The 21530-nt window shown below is 56.3% G+C and overlaps 1 protein-coding gene across 6 annotated transcripts; it reads left to right on the top strand.

Annotated features, from left to right (window-relative positions):
- Positions 1 to 788: 788 nt before the first annotated feature.
- On the top strand, positions 789 to 21472 carry GGT1 (gamma-glutamyltransferase 1). Of its 6 annotated transcripts, XM_077775247.1 has the most exons (15): positions 790 to 865; positions 1394 to 1638; positions 9721 to 9868; positions 10657 to 10834; positions 11388 to 11518; positions 11674 to 11760; positions 14430 to 14622; positions 14948 to 15105; positions 16428 to 16577; positions 16930 to 17066; positions 19890 to 20077; positions 20297 to 20424; positions 20522 to 20634; positions 20710 to 20823; positions 21153 to 21472. In XM_077775247.1, exons 4-15 carry the CDS (start codon positions 10671 to 10673, stop codon positions 21297 to 21299), a joined length of 1710 nt encoding a protein of 569 aa, XP_077631373.1. In that variant the 5' UTR covers positions 790 to 865; positions 1394 to 1638; positions 9721 to 9868; positions 10657 to 10670; the 3' UTR covers positions 21300 to 21472. The 6 variants fall into 6 exon arrangements, with proteins under 6 accessions (XP_077631367.1, XP_077631373.1, XP_077631345.1 ...); XM_077775219.1 differs by having other exon boundaries at positions 20522 to 20823; XM_077775227.1 differs by having other exon boundaries at positions 830 to 865; positions 1461 to 1638; positions 20522 to 20823.
- Positions 21473 to 21530: the final 58 nt, after the last annotated feature.

Here is a 21530-nt window from a genome sequence, read left to right as displayed (position 1 = left end):
GCTCTATTGAACTCACTACAGTAGCTTCTGCAACTAACATGGGGAAAATAGGGTGCCGTCCTACATCTTATTGTACGATTACACACAACAAAGCAAGAATCCAACACACAGCAGTGTTTTTACAAATTGATTTTCTGTGGCTTTATGCGGAATCCACTCAACCGCCCACAGCCTTCATTGGTCAGTTCTGTGCTGACCTTTGGGCCCTGTGGATACTGCGGAGACTAAGACACAGGAAGTCAAACTAATAGCTACCTCACAGATGTGGGGAGCTGGGATGGGGCCGCAGGGCACTCCAGGAGCTGAGGAAGACACTTGACCAGGAGGAGGGGGAGGGCTTCCGGAGGAGGTTGCTTTGAGGTTGGGGTCTGAAGGAAGAGTGCCAGCTTGACGTCTCAGCAGAGAACATGGGGTGAATCTTACAGAGGAAGGGCTGGGGCCCTAGTAAGACAGGAATTTATCTGGAGGGCAAAGGGGGGCCTTTGAAGGGTTTCTAGTGAGAGGGGATGTGCTCAAATTTGCATGCTCAGCACTGGGGCTACCTGAGGGAAACAGTGGAGGGGCTGCGGACCCTGAGGAGGAGTTGCCAGGTGAGGGGGGCTGGGGTCAGGTGCAGCCAGGAGGTGATGTGGAGGTGAGAGCACTGGACTGGGGGACCAGTGAGGATAGGGAAGAGGCTCTGGGGCTAGGCTGGCTAAGCTAATGTGGTTGGTGGAGGTATGGGGAGGGTTGTTACTTAGTTCAGGTTTAGGCAGGAATGTTGACCTGAGGCATCTAAGACATCAGCCCTTAAAATGTTGCAAGCAGGACTCAGAGAACAACGGAGTTCAGCCTGAAGTGGTGCAGTTGGCCCAGGAATGAGATGGTAGGGGGTGGGGGCTCTGAGAAGCCAGGATGGAGGGCTGGCAGGGCATGCGGGTGGAAAGCACTGGGTGGTTTTGGCATTAGGGAAACCACAGATCCACTTAGCCCCCATGGGGGGTTGGGAGTAGGGGGTGGGGGCTGGAGAGGCTTGTGGACAGGCTGGCTCTAGCCAGCAACTCCCCTGGAGAGAGACAAGACCAGGCCATACCCTGGGGTGGGGGCTAGGGCCTGGACGACTCAGCCTTTCTTCTCCACCCTCCACCCCCTGGAGCTAGCAGACACCGCAGATAATTACAAGGGGATATGATAAATGCTACCTGCTCAGGGTGCCTTGGGCAGAGAGGGCAGGGCAGGCAGGAGGGGGGTGCATTTGTGACCTCTGAGCCCTGAGCTGCTCATCGGGCAAGGACAGAGGGAGCCCGCGGTCTGGGCGTGGGAACCATGGAGATAGCGGGCGCTGACAGTAGCCTGTGCACAGCCATCTCAGTGAATCCGCCCAACAATTATTTTAATGATTCCTGCTCTCCAGATAGAAAACCAAAGGCAGGAAGAGGAGACCCTGGGCCCTGAGTGGCAGGAGTCAAATTTGAACCTAGGGACTCTAGAGCGCATACACTTGGCTGTGCTGCTATCCTGCTGGTGGGTTTGGGAGTTGGACTCGGTCCACCAGGTGCCAGACTAGCCCTGCAGCCAGACATTCCCAAGTGTTAAGGAGCTGACATCTCTGGAAGCCCACACACTGGCAGTGCTCCAGCCTTCTTCCATACATCAGAGGTAGGTGCTGAAATGATGGGGGGGGTGGGGGAGGGTGGTAGCCAGGCTCTGGGAGCACAGGGGCTCTGCCTCTCTGCTACTCCTGGGCAACACCAGCCTCTTCGCCGAGCTGAAGTCTTCCTTCTCTCCTGGCAGTGTGGTCAGTGTGGCTCTGGGAGGCTGTGGCCAAGTAGCCACAGGGTCTGGGGTGGGCCCTGCTCCTCTGCTTGGGACCTCAGGCGGTGGGCAGGAAGTGAGGCAAGGCCTCACATGTCAACTCTCAGAACTGCAGAAGGCATTCCAAGAAGGCAAATTGGGGCTTGACATTGGGAAGAACATGCCAACCCATCACAGTCTTGCTGTCTTTAAAAGTAGTGAGGTCCCCATCAAGGCAGGCATGGAAGCCAACCTTTTTGGAGTGTTGGAGATAGGAGATCAGAGAGCAAACCTTTGAGATTCTGTGATCCTAAAGTTGATTAGAATCCTATGATGTTTGGCATCAAAGTCACTTTTGTTCAGCTGGTTTACGAAAGTGTCCTTGGTGTAGATACCAGGGGACACAAAATGTCTGTTGTAACAGGTTTCCTGGCTCCCCGTGGGCCCTGAGGTCCTGTCCCAGCAGTTCCGGAGGAGAGGTCAGGCACTGCCACATCTGGACCTGCCTTCCTGGCTCACTCAGTGTGAGGCTCCCGACTGCATTTTGGGACGTTGTGTCTCTACCAGCTGTGGCTCATCCTGGGCAGGAGGTCCACCTGGCCCTTCCTGAGGCTCAGGGACATCCCCTTCCAGGACGTGACCGCAGGGTGGGGCTGCAGTGAGGGACTGCTTGCAGGAAGTGGTTGCAGAGCCTTCTTCATTCATGGGTCACAAAGGGCTTTGGGCAAGTCCCTTCCCCTCTCAGGTTGTGGTTTCCTTTGCCTATCCTTCTTGCTCCACCAATGCTTGTTTTCCCAGACACAGAGCTGGGGCAACCCTGAGTCTGTTGGAACAGGAAGGGCCTTGGAGGCTACTGTGGTTCCTCATTTTTCAGAGGAGGAGATGGGCCAGGTGTCCAGCCTCCCATCTCCTCCTGTCTGACCAAGGCCCCTGGGATACTTTAGGTTGCTGGTGCCTGCATAGCATGTGTGGTTAGGAGATNTGGACATGCTGCTTTGGCAACAATCCCTGGCTGGAGGCCAGCCTCACCCAAGGAACTCCTCAAGGAACAAGGACACCGAGAACTCATCTCAGCCAGTCCCCGGCCAGCAACACTCCCTTCTTCCCATGGCCCTTACCCTCTGGTCACCCACCAGGGTCTTAATGAGTGAGCCGCAGTTAATGAGTTACCCAGCCAGGTGACACATTCACCAGCCTCCTGGGGCTCTCAAAGTCCAGATCCACTGGCCTGGCCTTCAGGGTCTGATCTGAGCTCAGCCACTTCCCTTCTTACCCTTGACACCTCAGGGCTCAGAAAAGGCCCAGAGAGGTCAAGAGGCTCCCTTGTGCCCTCACTACTCCCAGAGACACCACCAGTGCCAGCTTCCAGGCTCAAGTGGTTCCCTGTATCTGGCATGCCCTATCTAATCCAATCCTACCTCTGCCTGGATTCTAAGGCTCCTGTCACGGTGTCTGCCTCTCCTCCAGGGTCCTGGGCTCCTCCTTTTCCTTGGCAGACCATACTAAGCCCATCTCCAATCCTGCTGAGGGCTCCTTGAGAAGAGAATCTGGACAGGCCAGGCTTAGATGGGGGAATGAATGAGTGAATGTGTTTAAGCCAAGGCCGTGTTAGTAGTGGCAATTCTGGCAGACACCGGGCCGTAAGTGGATCTCACACACAGGGAGTCTTGGGGCTGCCAGCCATGTGAGGCACCCACTCTGTCTCGTTTAATGGGCCAGAGCAAACAACTCCATCTCCGGCCCGCACTGCCGTGTGTCCTCCATCAACCCTCTTGCTCATGACCCCAGAAATGTAGGGGATGAGGAAAGGCTTCTGTGGGTCATGTGACTCCCTTCAAAGCATCCCCTACTCCAGCATCCTGGAGAAGGGCTCCTCGGGCCTGGTGGGGGCTCAGATGTTTATACTCCCAACCCCAGTGGTGTGGGCATCTGGCTGCACCTCAGCACCGTGTGACCCCTCTCTAGACATTGTAAGTTAGGGGGAGCCCACCTTCTTCCAGGGGCCCCTGGCCTGACCTGCCTCTGCCTGAATCCTAGCCTCATTCAGCCCCACTGAGACCTTCAAAGTTCAGGTCTCTCATTCAGGGTTAAGGATTTCACTGAACTCAAAGAGGCCAGCAGCTGTCCCAGGTCACACAGCCCCAGGGACAGGACTAGGAGCCAGCCCTCCTCCCACCTGGAAGGGTTCCTGTGCCTTTAAAGCCTCCCTCCACTCAGGCAGGGGGAGGGAGGGGAGGAGCTGGGTCATAGCTGGGCACTGGGGACTCAGCTCTGTGCTGGAGAGCAGCAGGAGGACCAGCCGTGGAACCAGGTGAGGCAGGAGGGGCATCTGGTTGTGCCTCAGTGCTGTGTGACCTCAAAGTACAGCTCTGAGCTGCTGGGCATTGTAGGTTGGGGTGGCTCAGGCTTAGGGCCTCCCAGAGGTGTCTGTCTGGAAGCCTGGGTTCCAGCCCCAGCTCTGCCATGTACTGGCCTCTTCCTCCCCAGCCTTAGTTTATACACCTGCACAATGGGAGTGAGTGGACCTTTAGGGTGAAGGGACGGGGCTTGTGTGAATGGACCCTGAAGAGGGGCTGCACAGGTCTTTGACTGGGTCTATGTTGGGAAGGCCTCTGCTTTTTTTTTTTTTTTTTTTTTGGTCTAGTTAGAGGGATTGAAACTACCTGTCAAAGCTGTCTGGCTCACTGTGCCCCAAGTATGTGCGTGAGGGGAGGTGGAGGAGGGCTGGGTGGAACTGCTGGACTGCTCTAAAGAAAGGGACTTATGGAATTAAGCAGGAGGGGTGCAGCATGGAGAAACTGAGGCCCAGGAGGGTCTGGTAGCAGTGGGGGTAGGGGAACTGTAGGGGTAGGACGGGGGCCGAGGCACCGGGTCCTCTGGCCATGCTTGCGCCTCTCTAGGATATGGTTTGCGGCTGTGGTGGGGCCTAGAACCAGCTCAGTTGTGCAAGTGTCATTGCACAACTCTAGGGGGCACCCACCGCCTTGTGGTCATTGCAGCCATGCCTAGCTATTTCGACAGATATCCGGCATAGTGGTTTTAAAGTACTGGGGAAAGGGGCTTTTTCTAATATTCAACCTTATGCCACCAGAGTGGGCAGCGAGGGAGACAAATCCCGAATTCGGGCCTGGGTAGCAGTAAGCTTCCAGTTCAATGGTGGGCAGGGCCCAGGAAGCCGCTGAGAGCTATGCCTCATGCCTAGGCTCAGAGGTGGGGGCGATTCCTCTCTGTGAGCTGGTGGTGTTAGGGCCAGGGGCCTGGGTTCTGGGTCCACCTGCTGGTCCACGTGCCTCCCTCGGGGGCCAGCTGACCTTGCGTAAGTTACTTCAACCTAAGCCTTGGTTTCCTGTCTGTGAATGGGTCTAGAACTGTGCCCCAGTTTCACCCCTGTGGCTCTGAGGCGGTGGTGACACAGCCATCAAGCTGGGCTGGAGGATTAACAAAAAGAAACTCCTGGCTTCCTCATGCTTCCCTCTCTGATGCATCCTGGGAACCTGCTCCACTCAGCCTAGACTCAGAATGTGTGTGTGTGTGTGTGTGTGTGTGTGTGTGTGTGTGTGTGTGTGTGTTGGAAGGGGGTGGGGCTGATGGCAAAGTAAGTATCTCTGGTGGGTGAAGCTTGCACATTGCTGGGGACAGGNCAACCTAAGCCTTGGTTTCCTGTCTGTGAATGGGTCTAGAACTGTGCCCCAGTTTCACCCCTGTGGCTCTGAGGCGGTGGTGACACAGCCATCAAGCTGGGCTGGAGGATTAACAAAAAGAAACTCCTGGCTTCCTCATGCTTCCCTCTCTGATGCATCCTGGGAACCTGCTCCACTCAGCCTAGACTCAGAATGTGTGTGTGTGTGTGTGTGTGTGTGTGTGTGTGTGTGTGTGTGTGTGTGTTGGAAGGGGGTGGGGCTGATGGCAAAGTAAGTATCTCTGGTGGGTGAAGCTTGCACATTGCTGGGGACAGGGAGCTTACCATCTTCTGGGCCTAGGACAGGAGCCATGGGGACTGGAGGGAGCAGTTCATCCCAGTCCCTGCAGCCTTTTCTAGGGTGACATGGTTTCCCCAGACTGACCCTGCTCAGGTCCCTTCTCAGCATGTAGGCTTTGCAGGCTGACCAGAATAAAATGTGACACACTCACCATGTAAGGAAGGTTCTTTGTTCTGTACCTCATACCTTTAGTGAGATACCTTTCCTCCTGACTCGCCTCTCTGGGGCCTGCAGCAGCTGCTAGGTTTCATCTGTGCTCCATCACGGGCAGTTTTCAGCCCCTCAGCTCAGCCTGGGATCCTACTGGGATTGCCTGTGGGGTCTGGGCCATCCTCTGCCCACTCAGACATTCTCCCGACCCTGGTGCTGCCGCCGATACTGCCATGTCTTATGCCTTCCCAGGTGAGGAGGAAGCTGCTAAGCAGGCTCGGGCTAGAGAGCCCCATGTCTCTCCACTATAGACCCCTGCCAGCTGACTGCCCAGCACCACAAATCCCCTGACATCCTGGCTGGTGCCTAGCCCTCGGGGACAGGTTATGGGCCTTGGTCCCTGGATCCTGTCGTGTCCATCTTCTCAGTCACCCTGGTTTGTAGGTGATGTCCAGGGGAAAACGGTTTAGTCATAGCACCCCCATGCTGGGGCCATGGAGGATTTCATGGGAGTGCGATGTTTGGTGGATTATGTCCCAAGCCTGCTCAAGGGCAGTGGATAACCGGACAAGGCCCATTTTGACTGTGTGACCCAGAGTGCACAGAATACCCGGTATGGGGCAATAAGGCCTCTATATATCTTTCTGTTTGTCAGCTGTCACAGCCTTGCAGGTTGGTCATAGATTACGGGTTACAGATAGGGACTGTGGGAGCTCCTGGGTGGCTGACAGCTGGCAAGGAAGCCAGAGGCAGAGCACTGACCTAGGAAGTGGCTGGTCCTTATTCTTGGCAGATGGAGGCCAAAGGGGAATGGAAAGCAGTGTCCAAGGTCCCCTGGGCTGGGCACGCATGTGTTCCTGACTTGAGATCTCCTTGTTGGCCTGGTCAGGGACATGCAGCAACTTGGGTGCAGGTAACAAGGGGTCAGGTGCACGCTGCTGGGCTGTGTGACTTGGACCAGCTCTGGCACTGTCCAGGCCCTGCCTTTCCAGGCTGCTCAGATGGTTTCTTGGGCCCAAGGTGCTAACATTCCTGGATAGGCAGTGGAACCGGTCTGGACACGGGGCCCCAGGCTGTGTTCCAGGAATCTTGGCATCTGCTTGAGGGTTGTGGCAAAGGCTCTCAGATCCTGCTTCTGGTCTGGTGCTGGCAGCACCTCTGCTGCTTTGCCTCAGGAACCATTTCTGGGACACTGTGTTTGGCCCTGGAGTTCAGAAACTTTGACAGGGATGGGGTGTAGCCAGCCTGGGGCTTGCTGGAGGGGGTCTTGCCAGGAGACTCTGCCCTTTAGAGAAAACCGAGTCCGAGAGAGCGGGACACTTTGCCTCTGTCACCACACACCTCTCTTTCCCTGTTGGGGTCACACCCCTCACCTGCTGCCACTGCCCGGGGGACCCCAGGAGTTATGCCGTCATAGCACCTCCCATCTCCTACCTAGGGCCCTCCCAGGGCTGTGTGAACTTTAGTCACCTGCTGACAGGCCAAGTCACTGCGCCTCCTTGCTGCCTTGATGTCAGCCTCTGGGGCCGTCCTCCCTGTCAGGCCAGACCTTTTAGAAGACAGTCTGTTCTCCACCCTACTTAGACACCTTCAACGGCCCCATGGGGTTGCTGAGTGACTCCCAGCCAGCCTCTGCCCCCTCTGGGACTAGGTGAGCAGGAGAGTTCCTCTGCCTTCTCCTGTCCCTTTCCTGCCTTGGCTCCTCCTTGGAGGTGCCCTCCCCCAGATCCCAGTTCCAGTTCAGACGCACCCTGAGGAGCTCTGCAAGGGCTGCAGGCGTGGCTCTGGGCCACTCCCGGGAATGGGGGGGCTCGACTGAAGCTGTGGCCCAGATTTTCCCAGGCAGACAGATCTGGCCGTGTCCCAGCCCAGAGCTTCTTCTGAGGACCGGGAGCTTTCCTGGGCTCCCACCAGCTCCGGGGCTCAGGTAAGCCCACCAGGGTCATGAGGAGTGGTGTGGGAGTTTGACACCAAGCGCTGTGCCCCACCTACTCTCTGGCCTCGGTTTCCCTTCCTGACACTGATTTGGGTAGGAGCCAGGCCTCTGGGCTTAGACATTATTTTAGTGAGTCTTTGGGAAAAATGTGGGGTATGTGTGGGGGGCTGGGAAACGGAAGCCCAGTCCCCAGCAGGGTGTCTTCCGCAGAGCTAGTGATGTCTGCCTGCAGAGCCTGGGCTGGGTCTCCTTGCTGCCCTGGCCATGGAGGAGGGCGGGGGTCAGTACGGTCCACTCCCCCCACCCCATTCCCTGGCAGTCTGAGCCTTGCTAGGTGCCCCCTGTCCCTCTGGAAGCCCCCTTGGGTCGATGGATGGATAGATGGACAGATGGATGGACAGGGGAGGCTAGAGTACAGACCTTAGGAAGTCATGTCTGGATCACCTGAGGGGAGAAAAGAGGGCCTTGGCACTGGGGGTGGGGGGGAAGGGTGGGGAGTGGATCTTGGCTCATAGCCACAAACCCAGGAGAAATGAGATAATGTCCTCAAGGTGCCCCGTGAGCAAGGACTGGGGGGCCTCCTTGCCAAGTGTGTCTGTGCCCATGCTGGGAAGGGAGTCAATGGCTTCTGTCCTGCCCCACCCACCCCCACCACATATGATGGGAAAGTTCTGTGTCTGAAAACAGACCCCACATATTCCTGGCCCGGCTCCCGAGGCCCCTTGGACCTCCCAGTGTAGCTATCTCTACCGGGAATCCTTAACCCTGGCCCAGCCTCCAGGGTGTGCTCCGGGGGCATAGACAGTCCCCTGGAGCAGTGGGAGGGAGAAGGGCCTGGCTGGCACTTTGGAGAGAGCCTTCTGGTGCTTTTTGGAGGACTGAGGGGCAGGTGATACTGACAGGAGGGAGTGCAGGGAGGAGGCACTGCAGAAGGCCAGCCTTCAAAGGGTGGTGCCTGGATTCAGTCAATGTGGAGAAGAGAGGCTGGCTTGGATCCCACTGGCCGTCTTCTGTGTGGCTGCCCACTGAGCCTGGAAGGGGAAAGCTCTTCCATGCTGGCTTCTGGAGGCCCCCCCCATGTGGGTAGGCTTTCCCCTCCCAGGCTCAGTGTGAGTGAGACTCCACTCCTAGACCATCTCTGGGACACCGTGTCTGGCCCTTGAGCCCAGACCCTCTAAATAGAGACAAGGTGAACCAGAGGCATGCTAGCCCAGGGCTTGCTGGCGGATACCCACCCTTCTGAGGTAACGGAGATTGCCTCTGTCATCATACCTCTCCTTCCTTGTGGGGGGTCACACCCCTTGCTCGCTGCCACCACCACAGGGCCCCAAAGGCTCACTGCTGTCCCTCCCTGCATGGCCTGGAAAGGAGTCAACAAAGAAACAGTGAGCAGGAAGCCAACCAGCTTCCTTCTGCCGTAGCCTGGCCTCCAGGGCACCACCCTACTAGCTGATGGCAATTATAGCCAACACTCACCTGGCACTTCACACTTTCCAATCCACTTCATCTCTACAACGTTCCCAAGCAGGATGCCACTGTCATTCCCATTGGACAGGTAGTCAGTAACTTGCCCAAGGCCCCATATGAGATGAGGGGCAGGACTGAGATGGGACGAGCTGGCCTGAGAGCCTGCATGTCCCGTCTCCTTGGCCTGGCACACGTGGGCTTCACCGCTTTGTCATAGTACACTTACACCACCAAACCCGGGCCTTGCTCTGTGCAAACCCCCTCTTGGTTGTGCCTGGAGATTTCACACGAATGTGGGAGCGTCTGACAGCCTCCTCTTCGACTCCAGAGTGCATCTGGAGGCAGAGGAACCTCACAGAGCTCCCTGGGGAAGACTGGCTTGGCCTGTTTCAGGTACACTATCTTGGTTTTCAGGAGAGCAAGGAGGCTGCGTGGTTGGGGTGTCTCTCTGGAGCAGATTCTGTGGACACCAGCTCCTGCAGTCTGTGAGGAAGACCGCAGTTATTTCATCAGCTGTTTCAGCCAAGCCCTTTTGGCTTTTGTGGCCACCTCCCCACGCAAGGTATGGGGCTTCCATCCCCCGGGAAACGTAGGCCCCTGCCCTGTGGCCGCTCATCCGACAGTTTTATAAGACTGTGGGTGTCCTTTTTGAGAATATAATGGAAGCTGAACCCCATGGTCTGTGGCAGGCCACTCTGGGTCCCATGGATGGTGCCTGGATCTGGGCTGAGGTGGGGGTCACAGAAGGAATCAGGCCAAGCTCATCCCTGATGGAATTCCCTGCTTGGCAGTGGGTACCACTGTGGGACACATGGAATCTGGGGACTCCCAGGAGAGGTTTCTGTTGGAGATGGGGTCTTTACTGGGATGAGGCCCTGAGGATAAACAGGGAGATTTAGGAAGGGGGAGATGGGGCCGGGAGTTTCTGGCAGAGCGGATGGCCGGGTGCTGGACAGCCCTTGAGTTTTCTGGGGGGGTTGGAGGAGACACAGGAACATATTTCTTTCTTTTAAAAAATGTTTTTAATGTTTATTTATTTTTGAGAGAGAGACAGACACAAGGTGTGAGCGGAGGAGGGGCAGAGAGAGAGGGAGACACAGGCTCCAGGCTCTGAGCTGTCAGCACAGAGCCCCATGCAGGGCTGGAACTCACGAACGGTGAGATCATGACCTGAGCTGAAGTTGGAAGCTTAACCAGCTGAGCCAACCAGGTGCCCCCAGGGACGTGTTTCTGAGGCTTGACTATTGTCTGTGCCCTGTGAGGAGAGGATCAGGATGTGTCCAAGGCCAGGGCAGTGGCAGTCCCCTGACCCTGTTAACCACCACCCCTGCACCCAACCCCAAACAACAGGTGCTTGCAGAGCCATGAAGAAGCAGAATGTGATGCTGACCCTACTGGCCGTTGGCCTAGTAGTGATTCTCATCATTGTCCTGTGTCTTTGCCTGCTCTTGACCTCCAAGCCACACAGCCACGTCTACCCCAGGGCAGCTGTGGCCACAGATGCCAAGTATTGCTCAGAGATTGGGAGGTGAGCGGGCAGGGCATTGGAATACAGGAGGACCACTGGAAGTGGATCTGGGCAAGATGCTTATCCCTTTGAGACTCAGTTTCCCCATCTGTACACGAGCTACCCCGACAAGGGGTGTCTGATGCACATGGAGCTGCCTGTCCTTTTCTTGGCCCTTCATAGCAGCATCTGGTCAGGGCAGAAGGGGACAGGATGTGGGTTTCCCTGTTCCCCTCTCCTCAGACCTCTGTCCCTTTGGATAAACTGCTCTTTTATGCTATTTTAGACCCCTATTTCACATTATGTACAAAGATCAGTTCCCAAAAGACTTAAACAGAAAAAAACCCATTTGTAATAAAAAGTAACAATTTTCCATTTTCTTTCTATTATAAAAGTCATGCACATCTGTTTGCTTGTAAGTCCATTGGTCTTAGAGTTATATGTAAAAACCAAAACTGGGTTCCTCTTCCACCCTCCTTTGGGAAGGGTGGCCAGAGAGGGTGGAGTTGGGTGGCAGGGAGCCTGTGTTGGGGGAGCCCGCAGATGCTCACTCCTGACCACATGCTGCGGGTAGGGATGTGCTGAGGGACGGCGGCTCAGCGGTGGATGCTGCCATTGCGGCCCTACTGTGTGTGGGACTCATGAACGCCCACAGCATGGGCATCGGGGGTGGCCTGTTCTTCACCATCTACAACAGCACCACGCGTGAGTGCCCATGGGGAGTGGGGGAGGTAAATGACAGGGGCTGTCCGTCTCAGGCTGGACGTGGGCTGGGGGCAAGTGGAGCTGGGTGGCCCCTGGACTCACATGGGGTTAGGGGCTGGTATTGGTCCGGACTGCCCACCTGCTTCTCCTTCCAGGAAAAGTTGAGATCGTCAATGCCCGCGAGGTGGCCCCTCGGCTGGCCTCCGATGGCATGTTCAACAGCCCGGAGCAGTCACAGGAAGGTGAGGAACAAGTTCAGATGGGGGTGCAGAGCTGTGGTGAGCTACTGGGAAGGCACGGGCATGGCCCTGTCTGAGGCTGGGGACAGCTCTGCAGTGCTAATGTCCGCCCTCCCCATCCCTTTCTGGCCCCACGACATCCTCCCGAGGGTAGAGATGGAGCTTCTATTGCTGCTCAGCCCTTTTCACCAATGAGCCCCTTGAATCCTCTCTGTATACTTGGGATTCAGGGGAAGAAGCACTGTGTTGATTCTCATTTTACATGTCCAGAGAGGTCATGCAAACCAACTGAGCTCACACAACTGAATGGTGCTGAGGCCCAAATTGAACGTGGGCTGTCAAAGCCCTGCGTTTTTCAAAGGCATCCAAAAGATAGCTCCCAAAAACGCAGTAGAGTCTATCTTTTTTAACAAGGCCTTCATGCAGAGAAGAGGCCCCCATGCAGCTGAGGGGAAGCCTGTGGCCACTAGGGGGTGCTGCTCCAAGGACCCAAAAGGATTGCAGGATAGGAGGCTGGAGGCAGGATGAAGGAGCTGTTGGCCATAGCAGGTCTGACACCCAGCTGCAGGCCTTGCCCCTCGGGCCTGGGCCCTGGGTGAGGCCCTGTGAGCAGCCCTGCTGGAGTCTTCTCCAACATGCAGACTTTGAATTTTTATATCCCCTGGGAAACTCAGAATGTGTAGAAATGAAACCCTTTGGTGTGATTGCTGGAATCTTAAAGACTTAGCACTTTGTGCATGCTTAGAATTCACTTCTTTAACCAGGACTTATTGGACATCTCTTAAAATGTCAGGGGTTGTTCCCCAAGCCTGGGGACAAAACAAAGGCAACAGGTAAAAGCAGTGGCCCAGCCAAGCCAGGTGGTACCAAGTAGAAGTGGGAAGGGCTGGAAGGCATGCAGGTTCACCAAGTGTAGCCTGGTCAGGGAGGGGGTGTCTGAACAAAGACCCAGGGTCTGGAGTGGGTGAGGGTAGCCATGCAGGTGTCTGGGGGAAGAGCAAGTGGCCCACACCGGAAGGTAGGGACAGAGCACTGTAGGAACTTAGTAAGGCCGCAATGAGTGACCCCAGTGTCAGAATGGCTCAGGTGGTGTCAGACCTTATGGGTCATCGTGAAGACCTTGTCTGTTGTCTGAGAGAGATCGCAGTGGCCCCTGGGGTGTTCTGGGGGGTGGATCTGGCCTATGTCTGGCTGAACCCCTTGGGCAGCTGGAGAAGGGGCAGAGAGCAAGCTGCCTGCCCATCAGGTGGCCACTCAAGAGGTCACTCTGATAATCAGGGAGGGATGAGGGTGTTGAGAGGTGGTTGGTACTCAACATACCTAGAAGGTGGAGTCTGTGCATTTGCTGAGAGGTTGGGTGTGACACCAATTCCTGTGCCAGGAGTCCTGGGTAACCCTACAGTCTTCGATCTGCATCTGGAAGGATGGGGTGCCCCTAACAGAGGGCAGCAAGGCTGTCGAGGAGTGGGTTTGTGTGACCATCACAAGTTGGGTTTTGAGTGTATTAAGTTTGAGATGCCCATTTCTCATGGGCAGGTACATCCTCAGATCAGGCCATCAGGGGAGCAGTCCAGATGAGAGAGTAAATTTGGAGTTGGCAGCACATAAATGGAATTTGAAGCCCTGATCTGGGAGAGGTCACCAATACAGTAAGTGTAGACAGAAGAGACTCTAACAGGGCTTGGCAGGTGGGATGCAGAGGTGACCCAGGAGGAGTGATGGGCTAGGTAAGGTAAAGTTGAGAGGGGACCCTGGTCTGGCAGTGTGGGGGTTGCTGGTGACCTTGATGAGTAGGGCGGTATGAGACCTGTTAGCCCAAGGTCGGAGCAGCATTTTTTTTTTTTAAGGTGGGAAGAATCATGGTCTGGGTGTCAGAGCTTCTGAGATGTGCAGACATACAGATCATAACAATCCGGCTCTCAGAACCTCATGCCCAACCTCAGGATGGGAGAGGTAGTTCCAGAGCTGCAACCGCCTGGCCTGGGTATAGCCGAAATGACCCTGGTCATCCAGCAGTGAAAGCAGGAGGGTGTCCAGGAACGAAGGCCTTTCTGTATCAGCACCTAGCATAGGGCATAGTGGGTCACAGGGGTGGGTGGGAATCAGGGTCCAGGGATCTGTTTCCAGTAGAACTGTGGGCTCCTCTAAGGTCAGCTGGAAGAGACAAAACTCTTCCTGGTCAGATGGGGAAACTGAAGCCTAGTGAGGGTACATAGAGGGCAGGTGGTTGGGCTCAGGTCCTGGGTCTGGGACAGTAGAAGGGAGGAAGGTAGAGGCCTTGCCTTGGAACTGGCTCAGTGTCGAGGGTGGCCTGGGCTTGCCCTGGGGACTTTGGTGGGTTCCGGTGGACCCCTTGAGTCTTGTTGGCTAAGAGGCTCAGACTGAGAGGTGGTAGCGGTCTGGCTTCCCCACAGTCTTGTGCAACTGTGGGCCTCGCACAGGATTTCAAACCTGGTAGCACCTGCAGAGGCAGACATCTAGTCCTGGGACAGCAGGACTGTGGCCTTGTCACATATCCCTGGCCAATCTACACTCTTGCCAGCCAAGTCCAGATGTGACAACTCCATTTCCTTCCTAAACTTCGCTGATCCCAACTGGGGACTGTGCCTAGAGAGAGAACATCCCTCCTGATGTCCCCTGACTGGAGCCACTGTCTCCCTGCCCCTCTGCAGGGGGGCTGTCGGTGGCGGTTCCTGGTGAGATCCGAGGCTATGAACTGGCCCACAAGCGGCATGGGCGGCTACCCTGGGCCCGCCTCTTCCAGCCCAGCATCGAACTGGCCCGCCAGGGCTTCCCTGTGGGGAAGGGCCTGGCGGCAGCCCTGGAGAAAAGCCGGGCTGTCATCGAGCGGCAGCCTGCGCTGTGGTATGTCTGCGGGCGCTGGCCTGCCCTGGGGCACAGGCTGGGCAGATGTGGCCCAAGGTCCCTGCATGCCATCAGTGGCTGGCAGAGGAATGAGGTCTAGAATATAAAAGCCCTTCCCAATGTGTGTGGGATCACATTCTGAGCCTGGTGCCTGGGGTCCCAGCTTGTGAGTCCTGAGTGGCAGGGGACTCTGGGGGGCCTTGGCTGTACAGAGGATGACTCACCTGTGTTCACTGTTCTTCCTTTGATCTCCTGTGTGGTTGGGTGGGAGTGGCTGGCCGAATCTGCCCTGCCTGACTGCCTCACCGGAGCCCCTCTACCCCAGCGAGGTGTTCTGCCGGGATGGGAAGGTGCTGCGGGAGGGGGACAGAGTGACCATGCCACGGCTGGCCGACACATACAAGACGCTGGCCTCAGAGGGAGCCCAGGCCTTCTACAACGGGAGCCTCACAGCCCAGATTGTCAAGGATATCCAGGAGGCTGGTGAGTGGACAACCTAAGGGGCCCTGGGCAAGGAACTCAGCAGCAGGAACCCTGAGCCAGAGCCTTAGGTCCTCTGGTCCTGCCTGACCTGGGCACTGGGCCCTCAGTACCTGGAGAGGGAGAGGGGGTCACAGGTATGTCTGCAGTCAGTGTCAGGCCACGTGGATCCACAGATTTTGGTTAGTTCAAACCTGAGAGACCAGTGCAGTTCCTTACGCCCTTCCCGTAATTCATGACATCACACGATGGCTTTCCCCTTTGCCCTGAGACTCAGGAGGGCCAGAGCAACAGTCTTTTGCTTTCCCCCCCCAACCCCCCAAGCCCAGGGGAAAGGAAGGGGCCCAGCCTTCTTGTCAAGGCCCCCGTCCCTCCCCTGGATCAGGTTGAGAAGGAAACAGCCAGCCCTTCCCTCCTCCCGGTTGTTTTTCTTTTCCACCCCAGTTTATTTTTTGTCTCCCTTGTAGCCACTACCTCTGAAGCCATTTTATGAACCGTCATGTGTCACCTGAGCCTCCATTAAAAACAAAAACAGGCAAAATAAATAAATAAATAAATAAATAAATAAATAAATAAATAATAAAGTCCTTGGTAGGTAAATAAAGGTCTAGGTTGGAACTGGAGCTGAGGAAGCATTGAAATGCAAATCTGGTGGAACTTACTGGAGGAGGAGGTGGTGTCTGAACTACAGATGAGGTTGGAGAGAGGTAGATCCTTCCTGGCAAGGGAATAGGCTAAGGCCCAGAGAAGATGAGCTTTAGTTATCCCTGAGGGTCACAGTAGATGAGGGTGGGCTTGGTGAGAGAGGCTTTGGAGGGGTTGCAAGCAGGGACAAGTTCTCATGAATTTCAGCCAAGGAGCCTGGCGCTGCCTCTCCCTCCCCAGCTGTGGATCACAGAAAAGATGATTAGCATGTTGGCCTTTACCACTAATGCGGGAAATTATCCTATAAATACCTGGTCTGTCTGGACCCAGTTCCCTGTAAAATTAAAGAGCCTCCTTTCACCCACCTATTACTCACTAGAGGACGCAACTGAGCAGGGGGAGATATTTTCCACTTAGAGAAAGCTCTCTGGCCACCAAGAGAAGAGAAGGCAGACCTGGAGGCCAGTGGGGTGAACAGATAGAGGGCAGACAGCCTGAGCCTGGCAGTGGAGAGGTGGTATCATCAGGGAACACAGAAGGACTGGGGGATGGGGCAGTGGGGAGGGGGAGGAGCAGGGCCCTCAAGGATGGGCAGGGCTTTCAGCTTGACGGTCCTGTGCTCTCCTCAGGTTGGGGGCCCCACCCCTGTGTTTACCCGCTGAGCTGCTGTCTCATTGCAGGGGGCATCCTGACCACCGAGGACCTGAACAACTACCGTGCTGAGCTGATAGAGCACCCACTGAACATCAGCCTCGGGGACGCCCAGCTCTACGTGCCCAGTGCCCCACTCAGTGGGCCGGTGCTGGCTCTTATCCTCAACATCCTCAAGGGTGAGGCCTCCCACTGCAGCCCCGCAGGAGGCGGTGCAGAGTGACCAGGGCTGTGACGGGCGATGATCAGGGGCTGGAGGAGGAGGAGGGGGAGTGGCTGGGATCTAAAAAGGTGCAGAATAGCCGGGCTGGTCCAGAAGAGGCATCTGGCAACTCCAAGTGGCCATCCCAGGCCCAGGCGTCCCTCATTCCATTCTTACATTCCTCCAAAGTGTCCACTGGTGTTTATTAACATTCCCCTTCTCAAATGGGGCCAAGTGACTTGGGGAGGTGTGAGCCTACCCTGGAGCACCCAGTTGTCTTGGCTGAGGGCCCTGGGACTGCTAACATGCACCCATCTCTGCTCAACCAGGGTATAACTTCTCCCTGGCGAGTGTGGAGACACCGGAACAGAAGGGTCTGACCTACCACCGCATTGTGGAGGCCTTCCGGTTTGCCTATGCCAAGAGGACCCTGCTTGGGGACCCCAAATTCGTCAACGTGATGGAGGTAAGAGGCAGGTGCTGGCCCGTGATGGGTGCTGAAGGGCTGCCACGGATGTGCGAGGAGGGCTTCCTGGGACCACCCCAGCCTCACACGTGCTTAATTAATCCATTCTCACCACCAACTTTGGTGGTGGGCCTACAGGATGGCCTGGTGATCCCCGAGTTTGGCCCTCTGCCACATGGAGCTCACAGTGTGACAGATTTGACAATGAGTAATTAGTGCCCCCTATCCCTGTCTGCACTCCCACTTGGGGACTGTACCCTTGTCCTGAAAGGGTTTGGAGTGTTCAGTGCTGAGGTGAGGAACGCATGGGGGCATTGCAACACTCAAGGGTAATGAGGAGGATGGCTGACGGGGAGAGGAGCAGCGCTCTGGGTGGCAGAGGCCTCAGCCACTGGCTCTCTGGTCACACCGAGGAGCTAATGTTTCCTAGTCCCTGTCCAGATCCTGCACAGCCCGACCCACCTGCCACCAGATGCCCCAGTTCCAGGCTGAACCTCCATTGAGACTCCCATCAATGCCCCGCCCCCCCCACTTGGATCACCCATTCCGCGGTAGACTTGCAGATTCCCTCACGCTGGCCTGTGCCTCTCAGCTGCCTAGCAGCCTCTCTGCTTTCCCGGATCTCTTTTTCCCCCCCAGTGAGCATTTTGTACTACTCCCCACTGCAGCCGGTGACCTGGTGTCTCGTACCCTTGAGGCTGCTGCATCGCACCCCTCTCTGCTGTCCGGCCTGGCTAAGGCCAGCCCCTCTGCTCATGCACCTGCTGACTCCACAAGTCTCTCCTGCAATGCTGCTCTGCCTCTGGCGTTTCTGCTCTGTCCTTTCCAACAGATCATTCTAGAGCTTAGTCGGGAGAGAATCATACTCTTGTCACTTCGGAAACTTCAGCTGCTGACTCCTCTCCTCTGCTTCCACTCAGAGCAAACTTTGCCACTCTGTCCCTCTCTCAAGTCCTCTCCCATCAGGCTGTGCCCTCCTTGCTCCACAACCCACCCCCCGCCCAGGACCCCTCACCCTGCCCCCTGAATCCAGCCTCAGTTTCCCCTTTTGGGCCCCTACTGCAGCATCTCACACAGTTCACCACCTCCTTTGTTCAGCTTTTCATTTTGCAAAGTTGTAGACCTTTTACTGCATTTCCTTCCTCTCTCCCTGCCTCCATCTACCTGTCTCTCAATATGCATGTGTTTTTGAGGGTATCGGAAGATCGGTCACTGATAATACACTTTAAGTTGTCGCCTCTAAAACTGAAGACTCCTACCTACTGACACTGAGAGGACCTGACCTGTTAGACACCTGTGTTCCCGATGGTCCCAGGGTTGTTAGGCCCAGAGCCCATCACACTCTTACAATGGACTTGCTGTTTATGTCCATCCGGTCTCTGAATCTACACTAGGCCTGGCTGTTTTGCTGGTTTTTAAAGCCCAAGGCAGTCATCTGGCAGAATCATTCCACATCCTGGATTCGACTATTTTCTTAGGAGTAGATTCAAGCTGAACATTTTCCCTGTGGGATGTTGCTGGAAAATTCTGGAGTCATTTCCTTTGCTCAGTCCCCAGGGGCCTTCCTTGTTGGCTCCTATCTCATCCCGTCTCCTCTTTCTCTGCCTCACCACCATGGGGACCCTGTTCCAGGTCATGGGTTTTTTTTTTTTAGAGAGAACATGAGCTGGGGTGGGGGAGGGAGAGGGAGAGGGAGAGAGAGAGAGAGAGAGAGAGAGAGAGAGAGATTGAGAATCTTAAGCAAGCTCCACACTTAGCACAGAGCCCAGTGCAGGGCTTGATCCCATGACGCTGGCATCATGACCTGAGCCGTAAATGAAGAGTCAGATGCTCAACCAATGGAGCCACCCTGGTGCCCCCCTTTAAGCAGCTCCCAGAAGCTAATGGCTGCATGTTTATCCTTCAGCCTGATCTTGCCCACAGATAGGTCCACCACCCACCGGAGACAGGCTCTTCAGGGTCCAAAGGGTGCCTGTTTAAAATCAAGCTCCTGGCTGCCTGCTACACTGGCCATCTGCAGTGTTTGCCTCCTCAGCTCATGGGCACTCTGGATTGAAGACACTGGGGCCATTGATTCTCTCCCACCTGGGCTAGCTACCCTCTCTCACATAGGTGATGTCATAGCCTCCTAGTTGGGTTCAACCCTTATGCCCTCACATAGCTGCCCAAGGGATCCTGTGACTCATCAGTGTGGTCACTCTTCTGTCCCAGGACCAGGTGGCTCAGAGCAAAAGCCAAACTCCTTGTGGGACCTATGAAGACCTACAGGATTAGCCCCTGTTGACATTTTCCACCACCTTGACCCCATTCACCCTCTGCATGTCACTCACAGGCCTGCCTCAGGGCCTTTGCATTTATCACTCAGGCCTCATTCACAGATCTTTTCAGATATCACCTCTTCTGAGAAACCCTCCCTGACCACTCGGTCCCCACCTGATGAGGTGGGGGACCCCTTCACCTGGCTTGTTCTTTCCAGCACGTCCCTGCCTGCTTTTGTCTTCCCTGCCAGGAGGGCTGGGACCTGTGTCTGTTCCCTGGTGATCCAAGCACACAGCACAAGCTCCATGAATGAATGAATGAATGAATGATTGATTGATTGCAGCAAGAGTGAGGTCTCGTAGGGTGGACAGATCAATACTAAGAATTTCTGAACTGCAGTACAAACAAAGGCTGGAAAGAGGGGATCAGAGGGCTATGAGATGTTGAGGGTGCAGGAGGCTTGTGGTCAGGGCCATGTTGGGGGCTTCCCAAGAGCTTCTCGCACAAGCCTGTGCCCCCTCCTCACCCCCCCACCTCCTCAGGCCAGCTCTGGGGTCTCGGCAGGTGGTCCGCAACATGAGCTCCGAGTTCTTTGCCGCCCAGCTCCGGGCCCGGATCTCTGATGACACCACTCACCCGTTCCTCTACTATGAGCCTGAGTTCTACACGCCTGATGATGGTGGCACGGCCCACCTGTCCGTGGTCGCAGAGGACGGCAGCGCTGTGTCGGCCACCAGCACCATCAACCTCTAGTAGGGGCAGCTGGGTGACCTGGGTGGACTGGGGGCTGCTTGCATGTCCTAGGAGGGGGCTCCATCAACCCCTTTCATGGCGGGCACTGAGGCCCCACTGTGGTAGAGCACCTGCTCTCAGCCTCACTGGGGGCAAGCTGGAGCTTTGGGGAAGCGGGGGTGCTGTCTGGAGGGGTGGTGCTGGGTTCACCATAGCTGGCTGACTCAGCTGGTCTGCAGCTTTGGTTCTAAGGTACGGTCACGGGTCAGTGGGATCCTATTCAATGATGAAATGGACGACTTTAGCTCGCCCAACATCACCAACCAGTTCGGGGTGCCTCCCTCATCAGCCAACTTCATCAAACCAGGTGTGGGGCAGGGGGCTCGGGGTGGGGAGAGGGCTGGTGTCCTGGGCAGGCAGCTGACCAGCATCTCTGTCCACACCCACCCACTTGGTGACCACAGGGAAGCAGCCACTCTCGTCCATGTGTCCGGCGATCATCGTGGGCCGGGATGGCCAGGTCCGCATGGTGGTGGGTGCCTCTGGGGGCACGCAAATCACCACAGCCACTGCACTGGTAGGTGTCCCCCATTTGTCCCCCCAGCCCCTGCCCCTGGGCCACACTGACACCCTCCCCCTCCGCTGCCCCCAGGCCATCATCCATAACCTGTGGTTTGGCTACGATGTGAAGCGGGCAGTAGAGGAGCCCCGACTGCACAACCAGCTTCTGCCTAACACCACGACCCTGGAGAAAGACACTGACCAGGTGGGTCAAGGGTCAAGGAAACAGTCACAAGGCAGGGGTCATAGGGTATCCTGGGAGAGAGGCCTGGATCTCCTGAGTCATCATGGAGTAGACTGCCCCTCTGCCTGGGGCAGATACCTTCACACACACTGCCTAGGCTATCTTGAGCCCCTGTGCAATGTGAGTCAGTCCACCTGCTCCAGTGACCCAGCAGACCCATCTGCCCCCAGCTCCCTCTTCCTGACCACCTGGGCGGAAATGGCACGAGCTGTGTGTCTCGGTGTGGGGCTTTGTGGGCCACATGGCATCTTGGGCCCTGCTGAGGCCTCTCTATCCCCTCCCACCCCCAGGCGGTAGTTGAAGCCCTGAAGACCCGACACCACCACACTGAGGTCACTTCCAACTTCATCGCTGTGGTGCAGGCTATTGTCCGCACGGCTGGTGGCTGGGCAGCGGCCTCAGATTCCAGGAAAGGCGGGGAGCCTGCTGGCTACTGAGCACTCAGGGTGGGCCAGGTTGACTGGCGGCCTAAAGATGTGATGCCCGCTGGGGCCAAAGTGGGGCTTTGAGGGGATTTGCTTCCCCTGTGAGTGACAAAGCAGTGCAATAAATGTGGGCCGCAGAATCAGGCTCTGGGCAGCCTTGACAGCCAGGCTCCCATATCCCTGGACCTCAGCATCCTGTGTGTGTGAAATGGAGCTGTCAGGTGGGGAAGGGTGAGGAGGTAG

The sequence above is a fragment of the Crocuta crocuta genome, unplaced genomic scaffold (assembly GCF_008692635.1).
Source record: "Crocuta crocuta isolate KB4526 unplaced genomic scaffold, BGI_CrCroc_1.0 scaffold313, whole genome shotgun sequence".
In the NCBI taxonomy this organism is placed as follows: Eukaryota; Metazoa; Chordata; class Mammalia; order Carnivora; family Hyaenidae; genus Crocuta; species Crocuta crocuta.
This window is presented reverse-complemented; position numbering and strand designations above follow the sequence as displayed.

Excerpts from the sequence above, each read along its gene's own strand:
- GGT1 (XM_077775241.1), top strand. The coding sequence starts at position 10,671 with ATGAAGAAGCAGAATGTGATGCTGACCCTACTGGCCGTTGGCCTAGTA. Across the intron at positions 15,106-16,427 it reads CAAGGATATCCAGGAGGCTG|GGGGCATCCTGACCACCGAG; the intron begins GTGAGTGGACAA and ends GTCTCATTGCAG. Across the intron at positions 17,067-19,889 it reads AATTCGTCAACGTGATGGAG|GTGGTCCGCAACATGAGCTC; the intron begins GTAAGAGGCAGG and ends GGGTCTCGGCAG.